This window comes from Quercus suber, unplaced genomic scaffold (genome assembly GCF_002906115.3).
Source record: "Quercus suber isolate HL8 unplaced genomic scaffold, Cork oak 2.0 scaffold_34, whole genome shotgun sequence".
Lineage (NCBI taxonomy): Eukaryota > Viridiplantae > Streptophyta > Magnoliopsida > Fagales > Fagaceae > Quercus > Quercus suber.
In genome coordinates, this window is record NW_027069499.1 from 1,467,688 (window position 1) to 1,492,849 (window position 25,162).

At 33.6% G+C, this 25,162-nt stretch overlaps 1 protein-coding gene across 1 annotated transcript; it reads left to right on the top strand.

Annotated features, from left to right (window-relative positions):
* The first annotated feature begins 575 nt into the window (after positions 1–575).
* Positions 576–13,502, top strand: LOC112019029 (MACPF domain-containing protein At4g24290). Its single transcript, XM_065770665.1, has 7 exons — positions 576–1,280; positions 2,133–2,371; positions 6,135–6,327; positions 8,105–8,164; positions 9,318–9,510; positions 10,891–11,054; positions 12,544–13,502. Exons 1-7 carry the CDS (start codon positions 1,014–1,016, stop codon positions 13,228–13,230), a joined length of 1,803 nt encoding a protein of 600 aa, XP_065626737.1. The 5' UTR covers positions 576–1,013; the 3' UTR covers positions 13,231–13,502.
* Positions 13,503–25,162: the final 11,660 nt, after the last annotated feature.

A 25,162-nucleotide genomic window follows, 5' to 3' on the forward strand; every position in this document is an offset into this window, starting at 1 on the left:
TAATGGTACCATGGAATGAAAATATATGCTCTTCTCACTAAGATACAAATAACTCAAATATTACTAATCTGATTTGTCAAAAATCTGAATTGGCAAGTAAAGGAGAAAAAAGGCAATCGTGATGGGATCGGGGCAAGCTAGAAAGCTGGTTTTCTTATTAAACAAGTAAAAAATTGGGCCCTAGAAATGGTATTTAGAATCTGAAATCAAGGTATCTTTTGATATTAATCGGTAAGGAACCATTTATTTGTCAATTGTTGCAATTATAGAAAAGCTTTAAGAGTACTAGCATCCGAGGATGCAAAAAAGTTCTATTTTATACCCTCAAAATTTACTTTATTTATTNCAAAAAAAAAAAAAAAAAAAAAAAAAAAAAAAAAAAAACATAAATGCAATAGACCTATCAACCAATCTCAGGCGTGGTTTTGAACTAAAGATTCAAACGTGATTGACTTTGTCTTGTATAAATGCGAAGCGCTAGAAGTTAAAACTGGAATGAAAGAAAAAGGTCGAATAAGACGCGGAAGCGGGTAGAGCTTTGCCAAATGCATGAGCTTCTGAGAACGAAACTCGCAGCCAGGCGCCAGCACTCCAGCTTTGACTTCAGCCTCCCAAACCCACTTTCACACTTGCCTTCACCTAACACCCCACAAAAATCATTACTCTCTCTCTAACACAAGACATTAAAAAAGAAAAAGACTCTTACGATGTAGTCAAAAAGGGCCGTGTTAACCGTGGCTTCAACTCACGATTTCAGTTCATACGCAGAATATGGTCTGTACCATCCGTTGAAGACATCACTGTTTTGAGTATTGACTAGTCATCCTCCTAACTCCAATTCTTTATTCATTTAATTAATAAATCAAACAACAGCAGCAAAGACTTATTCATTTCTCTTGGTCTTACTTCCTATCTGCATTACCTTACCTATATAAAAAGAGAAAAAAAAAAAAATTACTACAAGTCCGTGATTTTGAGGGGCGGTTTTTGATTTGAATGATCAAAGAAGAAAAATGAGCAGTAGCAAGAATAAGAAGGTGGAAGCGCAGAAGGCGGCGGTGAAGGCGGCGATTGGGTCGGTTGGGTTGGGCTACGATTTGGCGGAGGATTTGAAACTCAAGTACTGTAAGAGGAGCTCGAGGTTGATCGTTATCGACGATGATCAGGTTCGTGACTTGGTGGTTCCGGCTGGAATTGCAGTTCGAAATGTTCCTAAGTCTATCAAGTGTGATAAAGGCGAGCGTCTTAGGTTTGCTTCTGATGTTCTCTCTTTTCAACAGGTAACCTCTTCCTCGTACTATTACACAACTTGTTTCTTTCTTTCTTTTGTCTTATTTTTTTGTGTTTCCTTAAATTTAGTGTGTTTGTTACCTAGGAATTCAATTGTCGAGAATTACTATTTCTATGAACATCTCAACTCTCATGAAATGCAAGAATTAAAGCAGGGTTGGTTTTATGCAAGTTTTTTTTTTTTTTTTGGTCATAGGAGGTTCTACTTTTGTATCAATTTTGGTTAATTTTGTGGGTTCTATTAATGGGATTACCTTGTTGATTTTTTTTTTTTTTGTTTTTGTTTTTGTTTTAGTGAAAGTTAGTTGGAAATTCTATATGTAATTTTTAAGTTGATTTTGTATACCAAATAAAGGTGAACGTTTGGAGTGGTGGCTTTTCTTGGTAAGTATATTTGGAGTTATGGCATTCCAAGGAAGAGGAATTTTAGTGATGGCTTTCGAAGTTTTGAGCAATTTGATGGTTTGGGCATTGGAATTAAAAATGCTGTGGAAATAGTCATAGCGTGTTTTGAGAAGTTTTTTTTTAATGGGGCTGAAGGTCCATGCCAGCCTTGAAATTGACTTGGCTGCAACTGAACAGCATGAGGAGTGCCTAGACAAAAACTAAAAACAAATATAACCATTTGATATGATTGGAATGATATTGATTAATTTTCTTTTTCATTTTTTAACCATGCTGACATTTTATTTGTTTTAACTGAATTCAAAAAAAAAAAAAAGTATTGTCAATTCTGTGATAAAATCTCATTGAAGTAATTCCTGCAAACATACTGTTTCTCAGTATCAACATTTGTATATAAACCTACATAAGATTTATCGTCTTATGTTTTATGCTTCTAGATGTCTGAGCAGTTTAACCAGGAACTATCTCTTTCTGGTAAAATTCCATCGGGTCACTTCAATTCTGCATTTGAATTCACTGGAGGCTGGCAGAAAGATGCTGCCAACACTAAAACCCTTGCGTTTGATGGTGTATCCGTCACACTCTACAACATTGCACTAGAAAAATCACAGGTGGTATTGCATGATCATGTTAAACAAGCCGTCCCATCATCATGGGATCCTGCTGCATTGGCAAGGTAAGTTCTATGGCTTCAGCTATATATTGAATTCTCTCTATTTTCTTTTCACCCCCACCTATATTGTTTTAATTTCATGGCCTCCATGAGTCACTCTTTATTTCCACTTCTATCACATATTTCTGTTAAAACCATAAAAATAATTAAACAAAAACTTGTATGATAAAATTGTTGTAAGTGGGTTTACTTAATGTTTCGGATTAATTCAACTTGTTAACCTTTTTATTGATCTATCAGCTTTATTTGATGCATCATTTCTCCCATATAGAAGAAAATTGATGAGAAAGTAATATCTAAGCAGGCTGTAGATGCATGTGTTGTGTCCTCCCTTTTAAGGGAGTATCAATACCAACAACCAACCTTTTTTTTTATAATAAGTAACAAAAGTCCATTAATTAAAAGAAAAAGATAATGGGGGCACAACCCTAGTACACAGGAAGTATACAAAGGAAAAGTCCAAATGAAAATAAAAACAACAATAAAATTGTAATTAAATAAAAATAAAAAACAACAGCAACAACACAGAGTCCAGGAACTCTAGAAAATCCTTAGTGGAAAAAGCATGAGAATTCAGAGTCCAGTCATACAAAATCTTCAAGATTAAAAGCTTCAACTTTGTCATGTGCATGTCTTACCCCTCAAAGCATTGAGCATTTCTTTCTCTCCAAGGCACCACATTTAACTTAGAGCAACAACATTCCATATCTCCCCATTGCTTCTCTCATCAACATGTCCCTCCCAATAGGATAATAATTCCAATACAGAAGAAGGCGTTACCCAGGACACACCAAATAAACAGAAAGTAAGAGACCACAATTCACAAGCCAATTACTTTGCACATAAAGCACTGATCCATGATGATTAACCCTCGTTTTCTAAGGTTATCTGTAGTCAAGATTTTACCTAACAATCACACCATGTGAAAAAAGCCACCGTTGGTGGTACACGAGCTTTCCAAATAATCTGCCAAGGGAAAAGGATCCTACCTCCTCTCAATTCCTTATAATAGCTCTTCACTTGGAAGCATTGAGTCTTTGAAGGCATCCATTCCAATTTATCTTCCTCCCTGTGATGTAACTTTGTAGTGTATACATTATCAAGTAATTGAACCATGTATTCTAATTCCCGGTTTTGCACCTCTCTAATGAATAACAAATTCCCACAAAAGCACCCATTCCTGTTCTCTAAGTAATCCACCACCTTATCGTCTTTGTACCTGGCAATGAGGAAGAGGCTGGGATCTCTCTCCTAAAGAGTGGTCTGGTCATTCGACAAATAATTCCAAAACGGTATTCCATATACATTACCTACAACATATCCGATAAAGAGTGAGAAGCTGTCCCATCTTCTAATATTTTTCTATAAGCCCACACCATAAGGTCTCCTAATCTCATCAAAGCACCAACTCCCCCAAGTAGTGCCTTACTTTATATCTACCAACTTCATTCATAACGCATTTTCTTCTTTCCCATAACGCTTCAATTATTTTCCCAGAGGAGGTTGATTAAAAAGCATTAGGTTCTTAGTCCCCTAACCTCCATTAGAAATTGGGGTGCAACAAACATTCCTGTTGACTTAATGAAATTTAAACTCCTCACCCAAACTACTTTAGAGAAAATTCCTTTTCTTTTTTTCCCCAAGCCTTATGCCACTCCTACAAGCAATGGGATTAAAGATTAGACATAAGTTGAAAGGTTAGATAACATACTTTTGATTAGACAAAGTCTCCCTCCTTTTGATAAGTACAATTTCTTCCAACCAACCAATCTCTTATGCATCGTCTCAATGATAGTATATGTGCCTTAGCTTGAAGCAAGCTCCCAAAGGTTACCAAATATTTCATTGGAAGGCTGCAATATGACATCCAAGATTACTTGCCAATTTATCAATATTCCACACCTTTCCAACTGGAACAATTTTGGCTTTGCTTAAATTAGTCCTCAAGCCTGACATTGCCTAACTAATGAGGATACATCTCATATGGCAAAGTTGAGCAGGGTTTGCATGATTGCATCACAGAAAATGAATGTATCATCGGCAAAAAGGAGATCAAAGATCGCTACAATTTCATCCCACACACTATTAATAGTGAAGTAATTCAAATATTCACCTGACACTATTTAAAGGCTCCATAACTAATCCACAATGAAAAGAGATTTTCCACAAAGGCTAAGGCGCAGGTGAAAGGGAGAGGAAATATCAATGATCTAGGGAGATTCACAGTGATCACGTTCTCTTTTAGAAGCATCCTGTTCTTGAAGTTGTATCGAAAGATGTGGAAATGATCAATGAAGTTGATTTGCTTCATTACTCAGATTGAAAGGTTTCATTTTCTTTTTGGGGGGCTTTTTTGTTTTTTTTTTTTGGCCGGGGGGGGGGGGGGGGGGTGGGGGGGGGGCGGGCTTGGGTGTGCTTGAGAGAAAGAGAGGGGTAAGTCTCAACTTATCGGAGGGGCTGACTGGAGATAAATAGAGGAAGAAGAGGGTGTGACAGATTAATAGAGGTGGCTGTGTGGTGCAAAGAATGAAAATAAGTGCAACACTTGTGATATGTTGCTAGGAAAAGTTCTGATACCAATTGTTGGAAAATCTGGTTTTGTATCTTATACAAAACACATAGCGGAAGCAACAAATATGGATCTATTTCATTCATGATTGATAACATGCACTATATAAATTTCAGAATTTAAGAACAAGATAGCGTAACTTGGTGTAGTGAAATTCAAAACAAAAGATTAAAAGTGTTCCCAAGAACTTATAATCCTTTTTTTTGAATTTCACTATGTAGATCCATATTTGTTGCTTCCGCTGTGTGTTTTGTATGAGATACAAAACCAGATTTTCCAACAATTGGTAAGTGTTTGAGGGCTATGGTAACATTTTGGTAAGCCACATGTTGGAAGACTAAATTTGGTTTTGTTTGGTTTAAGTCTTTAGGGCCTTAAAACAATGGGGAGCCACAAATGATAGCTTTTCTACTCTACAAAACTGAACTGAACTGAAAACTTGCAAAAAGGAAATTTTGATCACAAAGAGTAAGTTGCTGCAATAGAGAACAGAGTATTATAGACAACACCCGAAAGAGAAGAGAAACGACCCTAATCAAAAAGGGTTTTCCTGAGAAGCATATTGGCAATAAAGAGTACTGAACTTCAAGTAAACTCATAATTTCATGGTTGAAAGCCATACTGCTTATTACATGCTACTTATAACTATTCGCCTACTTATAATCCCCAAGTTATCTTGGATCTAATCAAACCCATAAAAAGAAAAAAAACCCTTCTTCTCCCCCTCCCCAAACGTACTTATCCAAAAGAGAAAAAGGAACCCTGGCCTTATTAAGAAACATAAAATCCATAATAAAGAAAGTCCATAAGTGAGCCCATTCCAGATATTTACTAAATTCCTAAAATACCATGATTGACTAAAACGTAAAAATTATTATAAATTTCTGATAACCTCTAATGAGTCTTCTTCCTTTTCCTTGTTACTGGATTTGCTATTGGGAGAATACAACTTTTCAACTCAATCTTTACATATATTGTTGCTTCGTAGGTGTCTTTTTTTTTCATAGAAAGGTAGTACTCGTAGATGTCATTAAGAGTGAGGAGATCTGTCTTCTTTTTCTATGTAAAATTTGTTTTAATTAATGTTTCTTAGCAGTTCCTAATAATCAAGTTATGTTCATTGTTTGTATGTTATTAATCAAATTGTACTAAGTTCAGAAAATGTTATAAAATAACGTTGTGTTCTGATAATTCTAGGTTTATTGAGAAGTATGGTACACATGTCATAGTTGGTGTGAAAATTGGGGGAAAGGATTTAATATATGCAAAGCAACAGCATTCATCAAGTCTCCAACCTGCTGATTTACAGAAAAAGTTAAAAGATATGGCAGACAAAATGTTTGTAGATGGGACTGGACAGTACAACGTGTATTCAAATGAGAGGCCGAAGGTTTGAAGGAATTCTGTCTATGCTTTTCCCCATGAATCAATTACTTCAACTAAATTAACTGTAGAAGTTTTAACATTTATTGCAGAGCAATATTTATGTTTGGATGGATGTAGTCTAGGGTAGTCATTTGTATTCTTTTTTATACCCTTTTTTATTAAAAGCCTACATATTCTTCTTAGCAATAGGCCAACATTTGTTCTTGTAGAGCCAGAACTGGTGTTCTTTCTGTCCTTCCACTAGTCTGATGGTGCCTTTTATGGTCCATCCCCTAGTGATTCAGAAATACAGAAAACAAAAACAGCACTTGGAACAGAGAATATGATTGCATTTTAAGGTTGCAATTGAAGAGATCGAGCAAGTAAGAGTATAGCTTGCTTCCAACACTCAGCTGCTTGAATGAAGCAAGACTCTTCAATTTCAGAATTTCCCTGTTGAATCTGTTTAGACCTGACTCTGCCAGTAGTATCCCTTTTAGTCCTTATCATCTAGCAGAATGAAGGTGGTCTCCTGTGTATTCACTGGCATCCAATTCTGATTTCTACCTTAGTTTCAGTTCTATTGTTATAAAGTGAGTTTTATATTCTGAGTTATAGTTTTAACAATTCAAAAATCTTTGTGTGTGTGTGTGTGGGAAGATGCCTCTTAAGATAGTATCTATCCCTCTGTTTGCTGTTTTTGTTTTCCTCATCTAATAAATCCACTTTTGATGATGAGGCATGCGGCACTTTCCCCACCTGTTTTGAAATAATAAAAAGAAGGTATTTTAGCAGAGGGAAAAGTAATAATTAGAACATGCATATCTTCAAGTGCTCAATTTGTAGTGTTAGTTTTAAATTTTTATTATATTCATGTCGTTATTAGAAAATAATAATTAGAACATTCATATCTTCAAGTGATGAATTTATAGTATTAGTTTAAATTTTTTATTATATTCTTGAAACCAACTGCTAGTTTGAGCACATTTTTTGCCCCTGCAATGAAGTCTATAGCTACAATATAATTGAGTGCTATTTAAAGTTTAAATATAGGATAGTGAATTTACTTGATCTATTTCCTCTTTTGAATAAAACTAATTATTATATATGTGTAGTAGTGGATTTAATATTTAGTTAGTTATTATTTGATTTGAGCCACTGCTTGAAAGAAAGGTTCATTCTTGTTCTTTCGAATGTATTTAAGCTGTGTTGAAGAGCCAATTGTCTCAAAAGCTTTAGCTATTTGGAATGAACCAACAGTTTGTATTAAGAAATAGAATACCACAAACCAACGCACTCCTGATCAGTCAATTATAATAATTTTCCTACCGGCTGATATATTTTTGCCACATCTAGTTGATATCAACTGTGGGCTGCTGCATTTTGCATCATAAATTTTAATCTGATTCCATGTTGAAGTTTTCTGCTGCATGCTGTCCTGGTGTTCCGAATTTCAAGGGATCTTAGGTGCCTCAATACAATGTCACAAATGTTGCTTTCTTAAAGAATCTCTCTTTCATGAAAAATCTTTTTTGGAATTTCTTGTATAATTCAACTATACCTTGATAATTCCTGTAACTTCATAGTATTGCTTAGAGGTGTGAACCCTTTGTACTTTCTGATAAAAAGAGTTGTCACTTGTTAAGCTTCATTTTCAGCTGGTCATATTATCTTATGGTTATAATGTAGCAGCATGAATGAGGATTGATTTCTTTACCAATATTTTGTTAACTATTTCAGATGAAATGCAAGTTTAGGCAACTATCCAGCTATCTTAATTTGTGTTATACTTTTTGTTTCAGTTTACGCAGGGTCTTCCCTTCATGGACACAATTCAATCTGGTTCTTACTACTATACTGAGGTACACTTTCAGCAAATAAAATCTTAACTAATGATTAAGTTTGCAGTGGTTAAAATGGTCCTTAATCGGACATTAAAGGCTATAGCACTAAAGATTGATTGTAATTGAACTCTTCTGGCTCCTTGTAATAGTTTTTTGTTGTGTTGTTTCCTTGCAATAGTTACTTCAATACTGTGAACCATCTGCATTTTTCTTTTTACTTCTTACTTCTTCTTTTTTCATTAAGAATCTTTGGCTAACACATGGGACATTAATTTGTTTGTGTAATTCCTTGTTGTGATGTTGGGTTTGTAAGAAAGAGTAACAGAAGAGAAGGGAGAGAAAACGGAGAGATGAGATATTGGAAAAAGGTGCTTTGGATTCAGCCAATGTTCTGATATCCGACAGTCTTTGAAATAAAAATTTTGAAATAATATTAAATGCATTTATTTAGATATTTACCTTAAGATTTCATATTGTGGTCGAGTGGGAGTCGTATCATGTTGCCAAGACAGCATAATAAATATTAGATAGACCTATTTGTTTAATTTAAAATAAAATTATATGAGAAATTTAATCAAATTATTTTCAAATAGACTCGGGTCCAAGCCATCTCATCAACAAAACTTATTACAGAATTATTTATTTTCTTAAAAGTAATCAATATTTTTTGAAAAAATGGCCAGTTTTTAAGAACCTTAATTGTGACGAGCAATTTATGGTTGAACTGTCTACTTGACTGGTTCTGTCTGGCTAGTCTTACTGGATTGCTGGCTTCAAGGGCAGCCTGAATCAATCTCCACACAGGGTTAACCTGGTTCAACCATCCGGTCTAGTCCAGTTTTCAGAAAACTGGTTTCAGCCCACTAACATTAGTATTTATGGTTTATATGAAACCAAATAGTAAAAGCACTTCTCTACAGTACATGTTACTCTCACTCTCACAACAGTTTATAAGTGAACTTACTATGGTCTTTGATTCTAAGGCTTGAATAATATATTATACTGTACCAGCAAAGATCTACATTTGACACTTTGGGAACATTTTGAATATTTACTGAAACCAGTCATTTATATGGTGAATGTTCGTTGTAGCACTTTGCTGTCCTCTGTCAAGTTTTTCACTTCTAAATATCGTCACAGCTTTCAGTAGCTTACAGCTTAAATATTTCAGATGCAGGATATTAAATTCGCTTGCAAGAGGAAAGGGGGAAGCTTGAATAAAAATCTATCCCACAATGACTGGTGTCAAACAGTTCAGTTTGAACCTGATGTGATCTCAATGTCATTTGTCCCAATCACGTCATTGTTGAATGGAATAAATGGTAGTGGCTTTTTGAGCCATGCCATTAATCTTTACCTCCGTTGTAAGTATTAAGCATAGTCTCCTTTTGCATTTATTTCAGTTTATTGAAAACCTGGACCTCTCAGAAATTGCCGCAACCAAAAGAAAAGCATAACAACATTTAGATTGATGACATGTATTTCATATAATCTTTTAATGAGGGATTTGTTAGCTTTTAGTTGGTCTATGAGACAACCCTTGCCATCAATGGAACACTCCTGGTCTCAGATTAATTTTATATATATATATATATATAAATTTGCCTTGGCCTTTAAGATCAACTTAGAGAAGATAAGAGCCAATCCTTTCTCAGTGAGGTATAATTTCACTAGTAGTCTCTTATATATCTTGTTAGTTCCTTGGAGAGTAAGCCTGATGGTTAGGATCTCTAGGCATTGGTTCTGGAGAAATTGTGCTGTCACTTTTTTTCTTTTTTCTTTATTTTTTTTTTGGGGGGGGGGGGGGGGGTGTCAAATAAGGAATTTGTATAAGTTCTAAAACTTTTCTGTTTTGTTGGCTTGTTGCTATGAGAATGGTAATTTCATGGTGAGTAAATAATGACTGCAGTATTCTATGTGTGTGTATTTCATTATATATTGCAGTTATTTCCATGAAAATGGTTATGTTCTTAAGAGTGAGTTCATAGATTTTTCAAGTCTTTGATCCTTTGCCTTGTTCTCTTTTTCCATGTTTTATTTTTGAGTAAGTTACAATAACCTGCCTCAAGATTTGGGGAAATGTCAAGATCTTCCAATTTTTTTAATAAATGACACTCTACTCCCTGAGGTTTTGATTTATATAAAAAAAATAACCTCTTACAACCACTTATGTCCATTACAATTTAAGTCAAAATACATATTTTCCAAATTAAGTTCTCATCTTGAATAATCTCAAAATAATGCTTACTAACCATATTGTTTATATGATAAGAATATATATATATATATATTAAAAGTAAAGTAAAAATAATAACCATGAGATAAGTTTCAGTTTTAGAAATAGGAGGGGGTTTTGACATTTTCCCAAACCTTAAGGGAGGTTAGTGTAATTTACCCTTTATTTTTCAAGTGACATCCTCTGGGTTTACCCTTTATGCAAGGAAGTGTACTCATAGCTATCCCTGTAGTCATGTAGAGTTTTTTGTTCACATTATTAATGAATAAACACCCAATTTTTGAAGCCCCTTAAGGTAATTTTCATGGTCCATTGGCTTCTGGGTGATGCCTCTTATTTGACTGTTAGGTGTTAGCCCATGTTCCTAAGAGTACAGATATCAGATATGCACTTATTTTGAATGGCTATGCTACTTTAAAATTAATGTGGCTTATATTTTTTAGCCCAAAATTGTGTTATGTAGGAAAATGTAAACCATTGTTCTTTTTGACATGTTTTATGAATGCAGATAAACCACCAATTCAGGAACTTCATCAGTTTTTGGAGTTTCAACTTCCAAGGCAATGGGCACCAGTACTTGGTGACATTCCCCTTGGTCCAGATAGGAAGCAGAGTACTGCATCATTACAGTTCAGCTTCATGGGTCCTAAGCTCTATGTTAACACAACCCCAGTAATGCTCTTAGTCTTTTTTTTTTTTTTTTAATGAATTAATACATACATATATATATATATATTATTGGACAAAATACATTTTATTTTCCTGTGGTTTAGGCTGAACTTGATCCACCAATTTGTGGTTAAATCCATTAAGACTTGGAATTACAACCATTAAAAAATGAATGTAAAAGTCACTGGCGGCCTGAGCAAAAACCCTAAAACACCACATTAACCTCATTTTGGTCATTGGTTCACTGATTTGGGGACCTCTTGGGGAATCTAGGGAGTGGTTCTAGCAGCAATGATGATGGGCTCATGGGACTTGGACCAGGTGAGGCTATAAAAACCGTCCATGGTGTTCAAGGAGAGTTTGGTGCCTAAGTTTTGGGTAGTGGTGATTGGTTATGACAAGGTGGGATTTATAAAAGGGGCTGAATTTCACAGAGAATGTGGTTTTGAAGACGAGCATTGTGGGATTGAGGGTCTTTTTTTCCCGTTTTATATATATATATATATTATTGGACAAAATACATTTTATTTTCCTGTGGTTTAGGCTGAACTTGATCCACCAATTTGTGGTTAAATCCATTAAGACTTGGAATTACAACCATTAAAAAATGAATGTAAAAGTCACTGGCGGCCTGAGCAAAAACCCTAAAACACCACATTAACCTCATTTTGGTCATTGGTTCACTGATTTGGGGACCTCTTGGGGAATCTAGGGAGTGGTTCTAGCAGCAATGATGATGGGCTCATGGGACTTGGACCAGGTGAGGCTATAAAAACCGTCCATGGTGTTCAAGGAGAGTTTGGTGCCTAAGTTTTGGGTAGTGGTGATTGGTTATGACAAGGTGGGATTTATAAAAGGGGCTGAATTTCACAGAGAATGTGGTTTTGAAGACGAGCATTGTGGGATTGAGGGTCTTTTTTTCCCGTTTTTTCACTATACTAGTTTGAGCTCCATAGACATTGTTGGTCCACTTCCTGACAGTTTTAGCTTTTGGGTTGGATGTTCGAACAGCTAGTAGAGTGTCACTTTGCTTGGTTATTGCAGAGAAGTGGCCTGTATTTTCTCCTGGATAAAATTTGGCCAGTGTGGCACTTTATTATGAGATGCTATTAGAGCGTTCAAAAGAAGGCCCATATATCTAGTAATCCTGTAAGTGTATCAGTTACCTGTGATATCAGGAAAGCCTCTCCCTTGCCTTCTCATTCTCACTCCTTTGTTCTTGCCGCTTAAACCTTTGGTATTGACATATATTAAAGTTCCAGAAAATCTATCCTATATTGGTTTTTAGGAAATTCTTTTTTTTTTTTTAGATATAGTAAAAGGCTGTTGTGGACAAGTCAAGCAATGAATTCTGTTGAACCGAAGAACAATGATACTGCATTCTGTTTCAATAAACTTAAGTTTCTTATTAGGTTCTGAAATGTAGCTTGTTTGATGAAATATTGTTATTGTATTGATTATCTTTTACTCTTATTGATGAATTATTTGATAGGTTGATGTGGGTAAGAAGCCAGTGACTGGACTTCGACTCTATTTGGAAGGGAAACGAAGCAACTGCCTAGGGATCCACTTGCAGCACCTTTCCTCACAGCCAAAAACTTTTCAACTCCTGGATGAACCTAATGGCAAGGTCTCTTATCTCTCATCTGATCGCAGGTACTATGAGAAGGTTCAGTGGAAGAGTTTTTCTCATGTCTGCACAGCCCCTGTCGAGTCTGATGACGATCTCTCTGTCGTCACTGGGGCATACTTTGAAGTAGGAGACTCTGGATTGAAGAAAGTTTTATTCTTACGGCTTAATTTCTCTAAAGTCATTGGTGCCATTGCTGTGAAAGCTCCTGAATGGGATGGTTCCCCTGGCTTGGCACAAAAATCTGGAATAATCTCAACACTGATCAGCACTCGTTTCTCAAATGCTCAAAAACCGCCTCCTCGGCCTGCTGATGTGAACATAAACTCTGCTGTCTATCCGGGGGGCCCTCCAGTGCCAACCCAGACACCTAAGCTTCTAAGGTTTGTTGACACAACAGAGATGACAAGAGGACCACAGGACTCACCTGGGTACTGGGTTGTGTCTGGTGCAAAGCTTTCAGTTGATAAGGGTAAAATCTCTGTAAGAGTCAAGTATTCTCTCTTGACTGTGATTTCACCCGATGAAGACGTCCCAGGGGAATTCTAAGTATGGTTCAAATTTTTTTTGGAAAAAGGAGGATTATTAGGGAACAAGAAATACCTTACATTTAGAAAGGAAAGGGCTGTAATTGGCTAGCTTCTCATGCAGGGTAGGGTTTGTGCTGGAAGATTTTATGAGCTGGTTGGTTGTATATAAAATTTCTTTATTCAATTTGTGTAAATTTTGCTTTATTTCTTGTAGATTACACTTATTGTTGCCAATATTTAAATGTTTGTGCTCGGAGGATTACCTGAGAAATTTACTCAGGTGGTTGTTAATCTCTCTCTATCTCTGAGTGTGTGTGAACGGAAGGTAATTCTCAAAGCATTAGATATAAATATTTTTTTTGAATTATATACACCGTGGTTAATTAAATCAAGAAGTTTCAGTTGTTATAATATAATAACCTCATGATTTTAAATTTTACAATTCTAAATGACCAAATGTGTACAACTGTCACCTCATTTTGAAATATATTTGAGACAAGAATCCTTCCACTCAAATTACAAATGTTTGTAAAACAATGTATTATGCATAAAAAAATCTTAGGGGAAATTACATTTTAAACACAATCGTTTGGGGATGTACCAAATTAAACTCTAGAGTTTCAAATGTAACAAATTACACAAAACCATGCAGTTTCAAAAAATTAATATATTGAACCTTGAAGTCAATTGAGATACATGATGTCAACTTAAGGGTTAAGTGGTACACCGTTGTTTTGATTTTGAGTTTTTTTATTCAAAAAAAAAATTGATGAAATAAATTGAGAGAGTTGTGCGATGCAAAGACTGAAAAGGAAATTGAGAGAATTCTCCCCATACGACATCGTGAGGAAAAAAGGAGAGAGTTCTCCCTGTATGCGTTGATGTTGAGAGGAAGGAGAAGCTTGCACTTCTGGAGAGAAACGCACATTAAGCCAAACTTGAAGGAGCTCTAAGTCAGAGAAAACGAATTGAGAACTGAGAAGACAAAAAAAAGGTTAGTTCTTTGGTTTTTAGGGTTTGTTTATTTGAGGTATTTGTTGTTTGGTTTGTTAATTTAGGATTATAATTGGTTAATTTCATATTTCACTAGGAAAATTGAAAGGAAAAAATGTAGTATGTCGCGTTAAATTAAATACAATCCATACTTAGTAGGTGTTCACCAAACCACTCAAACCGCATGACCACACTCAAAATGACCAAAACTGCCTCAAAATTGAGTAACTGCACTGCACCGCAAGTGGCAACGAGCCGAACCACACCGCACCATACTATGCCGTACAGTGTGCAGTTTTATGATTAAAAAAATTGCAAAAAACATAGGTAGCAAGAATGATAAATAAAGATAACTTAGAAATCACAATTGGATCTCATTACCCATGTAGCATGGATTAAAGCATCAAACAATTAAGTTATCATAAAGGAGACAATTACAACACAAAGAGGGACTCGGGCATGGACAGAGGTATTATTGCATTGCCCCCCTAATTTTTTTAATAAAAAATACTAATATATATATAGATACTAATTTTAACAATTTTGTTCAATAAAATTACATTTTGCTCCCTTAACAATATCATTAATTCTTTTAAGATTAATGCTACTTTGACAAACATTTTTACAACAGTTTTACAAACTATTGAGTTAACAAATTCTTACTAGTTTGCATTTAGGTCCATCACTTACATCATTTTTTTTACTTATCAATAATTACTCACTATATCAGTAATTTATAAAACAAACAGCCCAACAAACTATTGAGTTAGCAAATTCTTACTAGTTTGTATCTAGGTCCATCACTTACATCATTTTTTTTCCTTACTAATAATTACTTACTACATCAGTAATTTATAAAACAAATGGCCCAACAAAAATTACAAGTAGCAAATTTAAAAGACATTAAGCCCAATCAACCAATTTTACATAAAACAAACAACCGACCTTTTAAAAATTTTAAACAAAATAATTTTGATCTTACTCTGAATGTATTAAAGACACCAAAAATTATTATAAAAAAAAAAAAATCAAAAAACAAAAAACTTCAGCGACCAAGCAATAGCAAAGCCGAAGGCCAAAGCTGCCACGGTTAGAAGCAAAGCCGCCTCCCTTAACTCTAAATCCTGGCTCTGTCCCTGGACTCGGGTTATCTTTGATACTCCAATGCATTGGAATTGACGTGATGCGTACACTTGCATGGTGCACTGCCTGGTGTGTCGCCTCTTTGTGCTGTATTTGTCCCTTCTATGATAGCTTAATTTCCTAGTGCTCTAACCGCATTGCTATATGAGTTATCAAACATAATTTTGCTTGCTGAGCTACTACCTTCATTGGTCATCCTTGCCACCTATGTTGGTGTTAAGCATGGATTGTATTTAATTTGACATGATATATTACAACTTTTTTCCTTTCAATTTTATTTGATAAACAAAAAACTAACCAATTATAATTTTAAATCAACAAATTAAAAAACAAATCCCCAAATACAACAAACCCTAAAACTAAAAAATGACCTTTTTCATCTTCTCCAGCTTTGAGGTCCTTCAAGTTTGGCTTTGTCTTATCCTTCTTGTTCATTTCTCTCCAATGGTGCAAGTTAGGGTTATCTTCAGCAGTTGACGACAAATCTCCACCTTAAAAAACCTACACCGGTAGGTTGAGTGGTGGGTCTCCTCCTCTGAGATCAAAATCAACCTAATCCAATCATGAAAAACCTCAAATCCGGCAAGTTCCACCAAGCCTAAAGACGTTTCCAATGAAATATGATGGAGATCCACCCATTTCATTGACAAATCCAATCAAATTTGGTAGAGATCTACTAGATTTGATGAGATCTCAATCAGATTTGGTGAGGATTTTAGCCATTACTCCTCATATTTCTACTATTACCATTTTTGCTTGAATCCCATCACTTGACTAGATGGGGTCGAGGTGCGGCTTGAGCACAAATACGACTTGGATTGACTCATGTGCACTCCTAGTGCAAGCTTCTTCTTCGTAGCGATGCCAACACCGCATAGGGAGAACTCTCTCGAGTTCTCTAGCAATCTTTACATCTCATAATTCTCTTGAGTTCTTTCTTCTTCTTCTTATTTTATTTTTATTTTTAACTCAACTTCAAAACAATGCCATACCACTTAACCCTTAACTTAACGCTTGTACCTCATTTGGCTTTAGGGTTCAATTTGTTACTTTTTTTTCAAAATTTCAAACTTTAATTTGTTATTTCTGAAATTCTGGGGTTTAAATTTATAACAGCCCCCATATCCATATAGGCGGAAACGAATTTTGATAGGCGTGTTCTTTCTTCTCCTTCTTATATTGGTGTTAACAGAATAATTAAACCGCAGAATTTTGACGCGTTTATTATTTTTGTTACCTATTATGATTATAGGTGGTTCATGTGAATCAAAAATTTTTTTTTTCTTTAGTGTCAAATAATTACCTGCCTTTTTTAGATTCCACTGTGTGGCCGTTACTTTCTTTGTTTGTTAGAGTTGCGGGCGGCTTATGTGAATCAAGATTCTTTTTTCTTTAGTGCCAAATAATCACTTTCCTTATATTTTAGATTCCACTATATATACGTTACTTTCACCGTTACTCAAAGTTATAGGTGATTCATGTGAATAATATTTTGTTCCTTTTCATGGTAAATAACTTTATTGTTTGTCTTTTGGATTTTATATACAGTTGAATTTGTTAATTAAATGGTAAATATTATCTTCTAATTTTGTTTCTTTCATGATAATCAATCACTTATATCATTTAGGTATATTTGTAGTCATTTTGTGACTTGGTTGGCCAAATGTGGTCCAAGCAGTCCTTTCTTTAGGTAATTTTTAGTATGACGGCAAAGTATTGGTACCAACTACCAAGAAATCGCGTTGACTATTATCACCTGCTGTTATAGCATGATCAAGTGGGAGATGATGGTGTTGTAAGTGGGATCAAACCATAACAATGGTGTACCCTGTTACCCTTAATCTCCTACAATGTTTCCTAGAAAGTTGATGGAAACTTCCCGTCAGTAAAAAGTTACAATTGGATTACAACTCTGGTGGAGTTACACATTTTTTCAAACCATAGATTTTCAAATATCAAACAGTTAAGAAATCACACCATTATTTATTATATATTTACATCATTAAATGCTTGACTAATTAATAGCATTCTCAATATCTCTCTCCTTATTAAATACTTCTTGATGTTATCTCTCTCTCTCTCTCTCTCTCTCTCCTTATTAAGGTTTTTACTATAATCCATTTTTTCTACCTTTTACTATCATCCATTTTTCTCTGCAATTTTTCTATGCTTTTCTTATTTAAGTCAAATTTTTTTTCTTCCCTGAATAAAACCTCTACCATTTTTCTCATCTTTTTTTAACAAAATGTTAAAGTAAAAATATTCACCAAGAGCTTAAAATAGTTCATTCACTAGGAGTCGAGTTTAAGTTACATTTGATGTAATTCTAAGTAATATTACATTACCTAATAACTTATTATTGAATTTATATTTTGAAAATTTCATTGTTGAATTACATGTTTTATATATTCTTAATTTGCATCCCAATTAAATATTAAGGGTAATACTATGTGTATCACGCAACTTTTGCCAAGTATCATTTGAAACGATACGAGAACTCCTACTACCAAGTCACTTTTTTTTTTTTTTTTTTTTTGAGAACCAAACCAGCAAGTTTTCATTCATGCAAATTCAGAATATCATGATACAGAGCATTTACTGCTGGCAGTGGGGATTCTTCCAACCAATACAAATCACAAAAAATATACTTTAGCGTGTCTAGCAAGAACTTGAGCTACCTTATTTCCCTCCCTACTAATACATATTCCAAGCCGGTCAGTAGTCATTTAACATATTCAATAATATTGCCCAGTAAGGATTGGTTAGTGAGTGATAAACAAGTCACATTCAGACTTCAGTTGTGATAATTCAATTCATATTGAATCTCAGCTCGTTTATAATCTTAATTTATTTCCTCTTCAACCCAGTAGGTAGAGTGTTCGAAATAAATTATTAAAGAGTACACGGGTAAATTAAAACCATAAAAGTCTCTTTAACCTCTTATCCACACAACTGGATATGAACGGGGTTGGAGGCTACGTCTGTCTACGGGATTAACCAACTCTTTTGGACAAACTCTACGTATAATTTTCAAGGTAGTCTTCTGAAGAAAGTTAACAACTTAATTGACATATGCAAGTGCTAAAAAAATATTTCCTGTCCATGACACAAATGCAAAGACCTGAGAGAAAGAGAGAGCGAGTGAGAGATTTCATTTAACCTTGTCTTCATCAACCCTACCTATCCACCCTATGATTCCGCTGTTCCCCCTCTTGTCGACCCTACCTATCCACCCTACGATTTCATTGTTCTCCCTTTCCATACGTGATACGACTCCACTGCCCACTTCACTGTCCCTATATTTATTGTGTTTAGAATATTACATTTACAACATTTTCATAACAAATTTTAGATGACAAATTGTTAGTTATAGATAAATAGGCGATGTTAGTAATAAACTTAATTAGAACTAATAATAATTTATTATTTGTGATTTGTTGTGAAATTGTTATTAATATAACTCTTAAATCTTAATAATTATATGCACATCCTGTTGATGGAGCTATTCTTTTCCATTCATCTCATGCAAATTGAGTTTTTCTTTCTTAAAAAGTATGTATTACTCCTTGTCCTTATACTTTTCAAAGTAAGATTTCAAAGCTGACAAAAAGATGATGCAATATTGTTGGTGAAATATCTGATAGAGATATAATGGCCTTTTAATGTAAATTATCATGCCAGATTTGATAGGATTTTCTCGCTTTACCTAAGTTGAAAATTTCTCCCCCACCTCAATAAACAAGCTATTCTTACTAAAGCGTTTAACTTATTATAAATTTGTGAGCATCTTAAAGTTGAAGGATTTTTTTTTTTTTTTTTTTTCTTCATCTACTTCTGAGTTTTATTATACCGTATAAGTAATAAAAAAAATGATTTGTTAATTAATAAAGTAACAAAGAGCATGACTTCAAATAAAATAGAATGGAAGAAAAAAGAATTCCTATAATTAATCTTAATTAATTTAGCCAAAAAAAAAAACCGACCCTAACTAGTTTATTGAGAATATATAACTGATCTCAAAATTTTGGGATTATAAAGCTTGTTGTTGTATAATTTTGTGAGCATCAAATTCTTATTATTATTATTATTATTATTATCAACATCAAAGTAATTTTGTCCTCTAATAATGAGTGAGAGGTGATCCATTTGAACTCAAATTTGTTAAATTGATTCTTAACTTTGATTACAATCTTAATTTATTTCCTTTTCAACGTATTAGATCAAAAAGTAAAGTGTGTACAGAGAAATAAATTATTAAAAAGTAGTAAATGAGTAAAAGTTTCTGACCGTTTTATCAAAAAAAAAGATATGAACGCGCGTGGTGGCTATGTCTAGCTAAAGGATTAATATCGACCAACTATTTTGGACCAACTTTTCTTATTTTCAAGCTGCTCTTTTTCGAACAAATGAAATTAGTTGACAACTCGACAGACGTACTGAAAAAAAATTTCTTCTTTCCGTGACACAAAGACCTGAGAGAAAGAAGGAGACAGAAAAAAAGCTAACAAAGTAAAAGACTAGACTAGTATAGTACCCTTCCTGATATCTCTCTCTCTATCTCTCTCTCTCTCTTATCTTGTTTGTTCATCCATTTAAAGTTCGATGCAAAAAGAAGAAAAAATAAACCATTTATTACGTGGGAAAGAACAGGCAAAACAAGACCATAGTAAGTAAGTTATGCCTTGGGAAAGAAAAAGCAAGAAACAATATGTCAAAAGTAGCCATCAAGTTTGAACCTTTAGCCATGTATACGTACAAATGGGTTGTTGAACCTTCTCAAAAAAAAAAAAAAAAGGGTTGTTGAAAGTGAGATTGCCAAATTGCTGGCGTTGTATTATTGAATATGAAATTTCTTCACCTACTTTCATTTATTTTTTCAAGTAATATTCTCTAGCTAAAGAGACCTTTATAATAGTTTTTCTGTAATAAGAGTAAGCAAAAGAGACTATTACTTGCTTCTAGAAAGTAATAGAATGAAATCGCCGGACAAGACGGGTCATATTCCCTCCTAAATTCTATATAAAAAAAATATATATATATATATATATATTTATTATGTTACTTGCATATATCACAATTTACAACAGTGTATATCAAATTTTGGGTATATACACTTAACTTTCTCTCAACACGTGGAACCCTCACATATTATTATATTATTATTAGAGAGCTAGTGTATATATAGATCCGAAATATAATATCTTCTGCGTGTATCACACTTAAATTTAAAAAAAAAAAAAAAAAAAAAATCTCTTAACTAGTGCGGAGTCTGCGGACTGTGTTAAATCACGTCCCATTTTGTCACGGGTCAGTCATCAGTGCAGGATTGATATCCATACTATGGTGTGAGAAATGAAAAGACCCAACGCAAATTTATCTGGTCATGTATGTTATTCACTATTCAGTCCAACGTTGGAAAAGTGACGCACAATCTATTTCCCTCCCAATACCTTAAATACAAGTACGTACATGAGCACATCACTATTATTGTCTTAAAATATGGCAAAGTTACAAATAATTACTATCTCCAATTTTGCTTAAAATTCAATTCAATTATTTAATTTTTTTAATTTTATTTTTATTTAATTTAGTCCTCTAACATTGTTCAATTCATTCCTTCTATTAGTTTCCGTCAATATTGAGCTATCAAAGAACTCCTAAAAACAACGTAGTTTTATATTGAGCAAAGTTAAGTTAAATGAGTAATTCTATCAAAGACTAAAGGAAGGGAAGACTGAATTGAACAAAATTGAAATTTAGAAAACTGAATTGAATGAAAATGAAGTTAGATGACTGAATTGAATTTTATAAAAAGTTAGAAGGTGTAATTTGTAATTTAGCCTTTAAATAATGAGTAATGCTATATCCACAACAATTTCACAATAAATTCTAAGTGATAAACTTTACTTGTAGGTAAAAAAGTAATGTTAAAGGCTAGTCTAAATTAAATCTACTAACAACCTATCATTTATGATTTATTGTGAAAATACTGTGGACGTAGTATTATTCTTAAATAATTGCAAAGATGGCTGAATTAAAGTGATACAACAATTGATAATTGGTTCGGCTGGGTTGTTTGGTCTCAATTCTCAATTGACCCGTTCAAGTTTCACCGACAGAAGAAGAAGAAATTAACAAAAAGAAAAAAAGAAATCATACAAATTGATAGTAGGCAAGCTTCATGGCTCATAAAGGTCATGTGATTTCATTATTTATTTATTTTTCTGAATTAGGTTCATATAGTCATCTGGCTTCTCCGGTCAAATGCGCTAGCTTAACAATAATATATACTAAATTGTTTAGGTACGAGCTTTTTGCATAAAAAGGCAATAAATTATGTTGGATTATAGTCAATGGCAATTAGAATATGAAGATCACTGTATTTTGTAGGATTTAAAAAAATATATTGTCATTTTAGAGGTGAAAAATAATAATGGATAACGATGTTACGAAATAAACTTTTGTTTATCAAAAGAACAACCATAAAAATAGTTGGTACAAGATTAAGATAAAATATTGAAGACAATATTCACTTTAAAAATATTTATCAATATGAGAAAAAAAATTACTTAATTTATAATAATAGGTGTGGGGCCTGTTACCTAAAAAAGGTATAGTAGCCCTCAGAATTGGGCCCAGGGCCCAAAGGCCCGATCCGAGGATACGCGTATGTCCGAGGACAGCCTAAAGAAGTTTTATTCACGTTAAATAGGTGATATGAAAGGTATAAACAGGTGTTATATACGGTGGTATAGCACACGTCCGAGGACGCCAAAGTCCGAGGTGAAGGTAACCTTCGTACTGACTGAAAGATTCTGCCAGGTTGTAGCTGAATTGGAAGTTGGATATAGCTTAAAGAGACGTCAGAGAAGGTAGAAAATATCTTCTAAAGTCTATCACCTCCTCATTAAATGCTGTCCACCTAACACTCTGGCCGCATTAATGTGAAGGTGATACCTGAATAGTAACTAAGCAGCTTTATGACCACTAAGCTGAAGGTTCCGGTAGGGACTAGATGGGACAGAAAGGAGCTCCCAGGATAAGAACTACACGTGTACAAAGGAAACAAGAGGAGAAACGAAGTATATAAGGTAGAAACGAAGAAAACAGAGGGGACTTCTGACCAGAAAAAGAAAAAGGAAAAAGAGAGAGAGAAGAACAGACCAATTGAAAGAGGGCCGAGGAGAGTTTTTCCTCATAGAGCGAATCAATAGTATCCCTTGTTACTTGATGAGTAGAACCCTTCCTGAAAAACAGTACTAGTTCTTGAGCCCATACTCTATAAATTTATTGTTTGGGCTTATTGGGCTGAAAACCCAACACTCAATTCAAATTGAGTCCTTACAATAGGTTTACACAAAAATATAATGTAAATGGAAGTTATAATTTGTTCTTTTCGTGCTTGGTTTCAATTTATTTATTTCAATCCCAGTATTATAATTAGTATAATAATTTTTTCCAACAATTAGTGTAATAGTAGTTTGTTTTGTTTAAGCTACTTCATAATTTAAATTGACTATAAATATGAATAATATATTTCAAACAAGTTAAAAAAAACCTAACTTAATCTTTTAAAAAAAAAAAAAAAAAAACCTATAAATTAGTTGTGAGTACTTAATCTTAGCCAATGAATTGACCTACAAGAATTGGTGTAGTATGACTTCTTATCCTTGTCCCTATCTTTTGTTAGTTGCGGTTGTATAAATTAGAAACCTAACTTTTGGCTGTTAAATAAGTTATTTTTGTTATGGTCCTTAAAGTTTGAGGTTGTTTTCATATTAAATCTTTTAGGTTTCAAAATTTCATTTTGGTACTTCATGTTTGATTTAGTTTTTATATTGACCCTTTACGATTTGAAATTTTAATTTTCATACAGCCAAGTAGAGAACTGAATCAAACATGAAAAGTCAAAATGAAAAATTTGAAAAGTAAAGTGCCAATATGAAAACAATGTCACACTTTAAGATCCAGAACTATACTTTTATCAAATATGAAAGAATGTCTCATTTCTTATAACATTGCTCGACACAAATCTTGCACTTCCTCGTGTCTTTCCCACCCCCCCCTAAAGAAATAAAAACTTAATAGAACAAAATGACAAGGTGTAAAATTATGTGGTGTCCCCCCTACTTAAAGAAATAAAAACTTAATAGATCAAAATGAAAAGGTGTAAAATTATGTGGTGAAATTTCATAAATCAAACAGGCGAAGATATGAAATTTTCCCCCTAATAATTTAAACTCACATCAATTAAAAGACTTCTACTCTTGTTTTTACTTATTTATTTATTATGTTACTTTCACATTTCAGCATTCCAAGATGCTAACATTAATACCCTACTGCTTCATAACAAAAGACTTCTATGTTATCAACCTATCTCCTCCTAATCCTTAAGTTGCTCAGCAAATTTTCTTTCAAAGCAACATATCTGTTTGATAAAGAATAGTTAGAATTAGTGGTCAGTCTCCAACTTTTGGCAAAAGAATCTGACCTAGAGGAAATGACTTAGAATGACAAGAAAGTATCTCATGAGACAATTTCACATGACCTCTTTCTCGCAACATGTGAGACTCATACTTGTAGGACTCCGACATATTATGAGAAAAATATCTTATAAAACCATCTTATAATACAATTTTTCTAGGATGACTTCTTACCCTGGGCCTTATCTTTGTATGTTGTAACTACAGTTATAAACTATGAAAGAATTTCTCTTTCCTCAAAACATTATTTAAAACAAATCTTGTAATTCTCCTTTTTTTTCCTACTTAAAAGAAAAGAAAAAAGTGATGAGGCGGTAAAATTATGAGGTTTCAAAATTTTGGGTGGCAAGAGTTTTATGAATCAAGTAGGCAAAGATATACAAATTTTCCCCTTATATTTGAAATCAATAACAATTAAAAGACTTTTATTCTTACAGTTTTTTCCCCTCGTGTCACTTGTTGGAAATATTTTATTCAATAAACAAGTTTTGATACAATAGATAATAACTCGAATAATTTGCAACATAAAAATAAAAAAATAAAAAAAAGAAGAAGTTAAGAACGACTTGACAATGCTATAGAATCACATTGCAAAAGTGTTGTCCTTAAAGGTTGATTCAAGCTACTAGATTAAAACTCAGTGCTGCTGGTTCTCTTAGCCAAACAACCCCCAATGATTAGACCATAGCGTCTACTTTTATGATGGACTCACTTCCACTGATGGAGGTTCAAGAACAACTTTCTAATGTCTTTCCATAAAATAAATATAAATTGTAGAAAAATGTGTGGGAGATAAAGAGAATAGAAATGATGTATTTGAAAATATAGAGTAAAAGAAACTTATAGGTATGTGTGTTGTAATGGGTATTATATATAGGCCAATAATGAGAATAATAATTTGTGGTTATTGGTTAGGCAAAAATACATTTTTAGTTCCTACATTTTAGGCCAATTCTAATTTTGGTACCTAAATTGATTTTGTGCCTTCCCCAATCCCTAAAAACAGAAAATTGTTTCCATTTTGGTCTCTATCATCAATCCACTAACAGAAAAGTTCTACATGACAAACAAAGTGTATAGGTGACATGTTAAATGCTTACATGGCTAATAAAATAATATTAAATATATCACGTCAGTAGCTAACTTAAAAAATTAATTTATTTTAACAAAAAAAATAAGAAAAAGGAAAAGGAAACATAATTAAAAACAAAAAAAATATATATTGGAATTTAGATCTGGTGTGTATTTGTATTTGTTTCTGTTGATGTGTGTTTGGGTTTGTGTTTGTATTTGTATTTGTTTATTTTTCTTCTTTCTTTTCAAATAAACTCA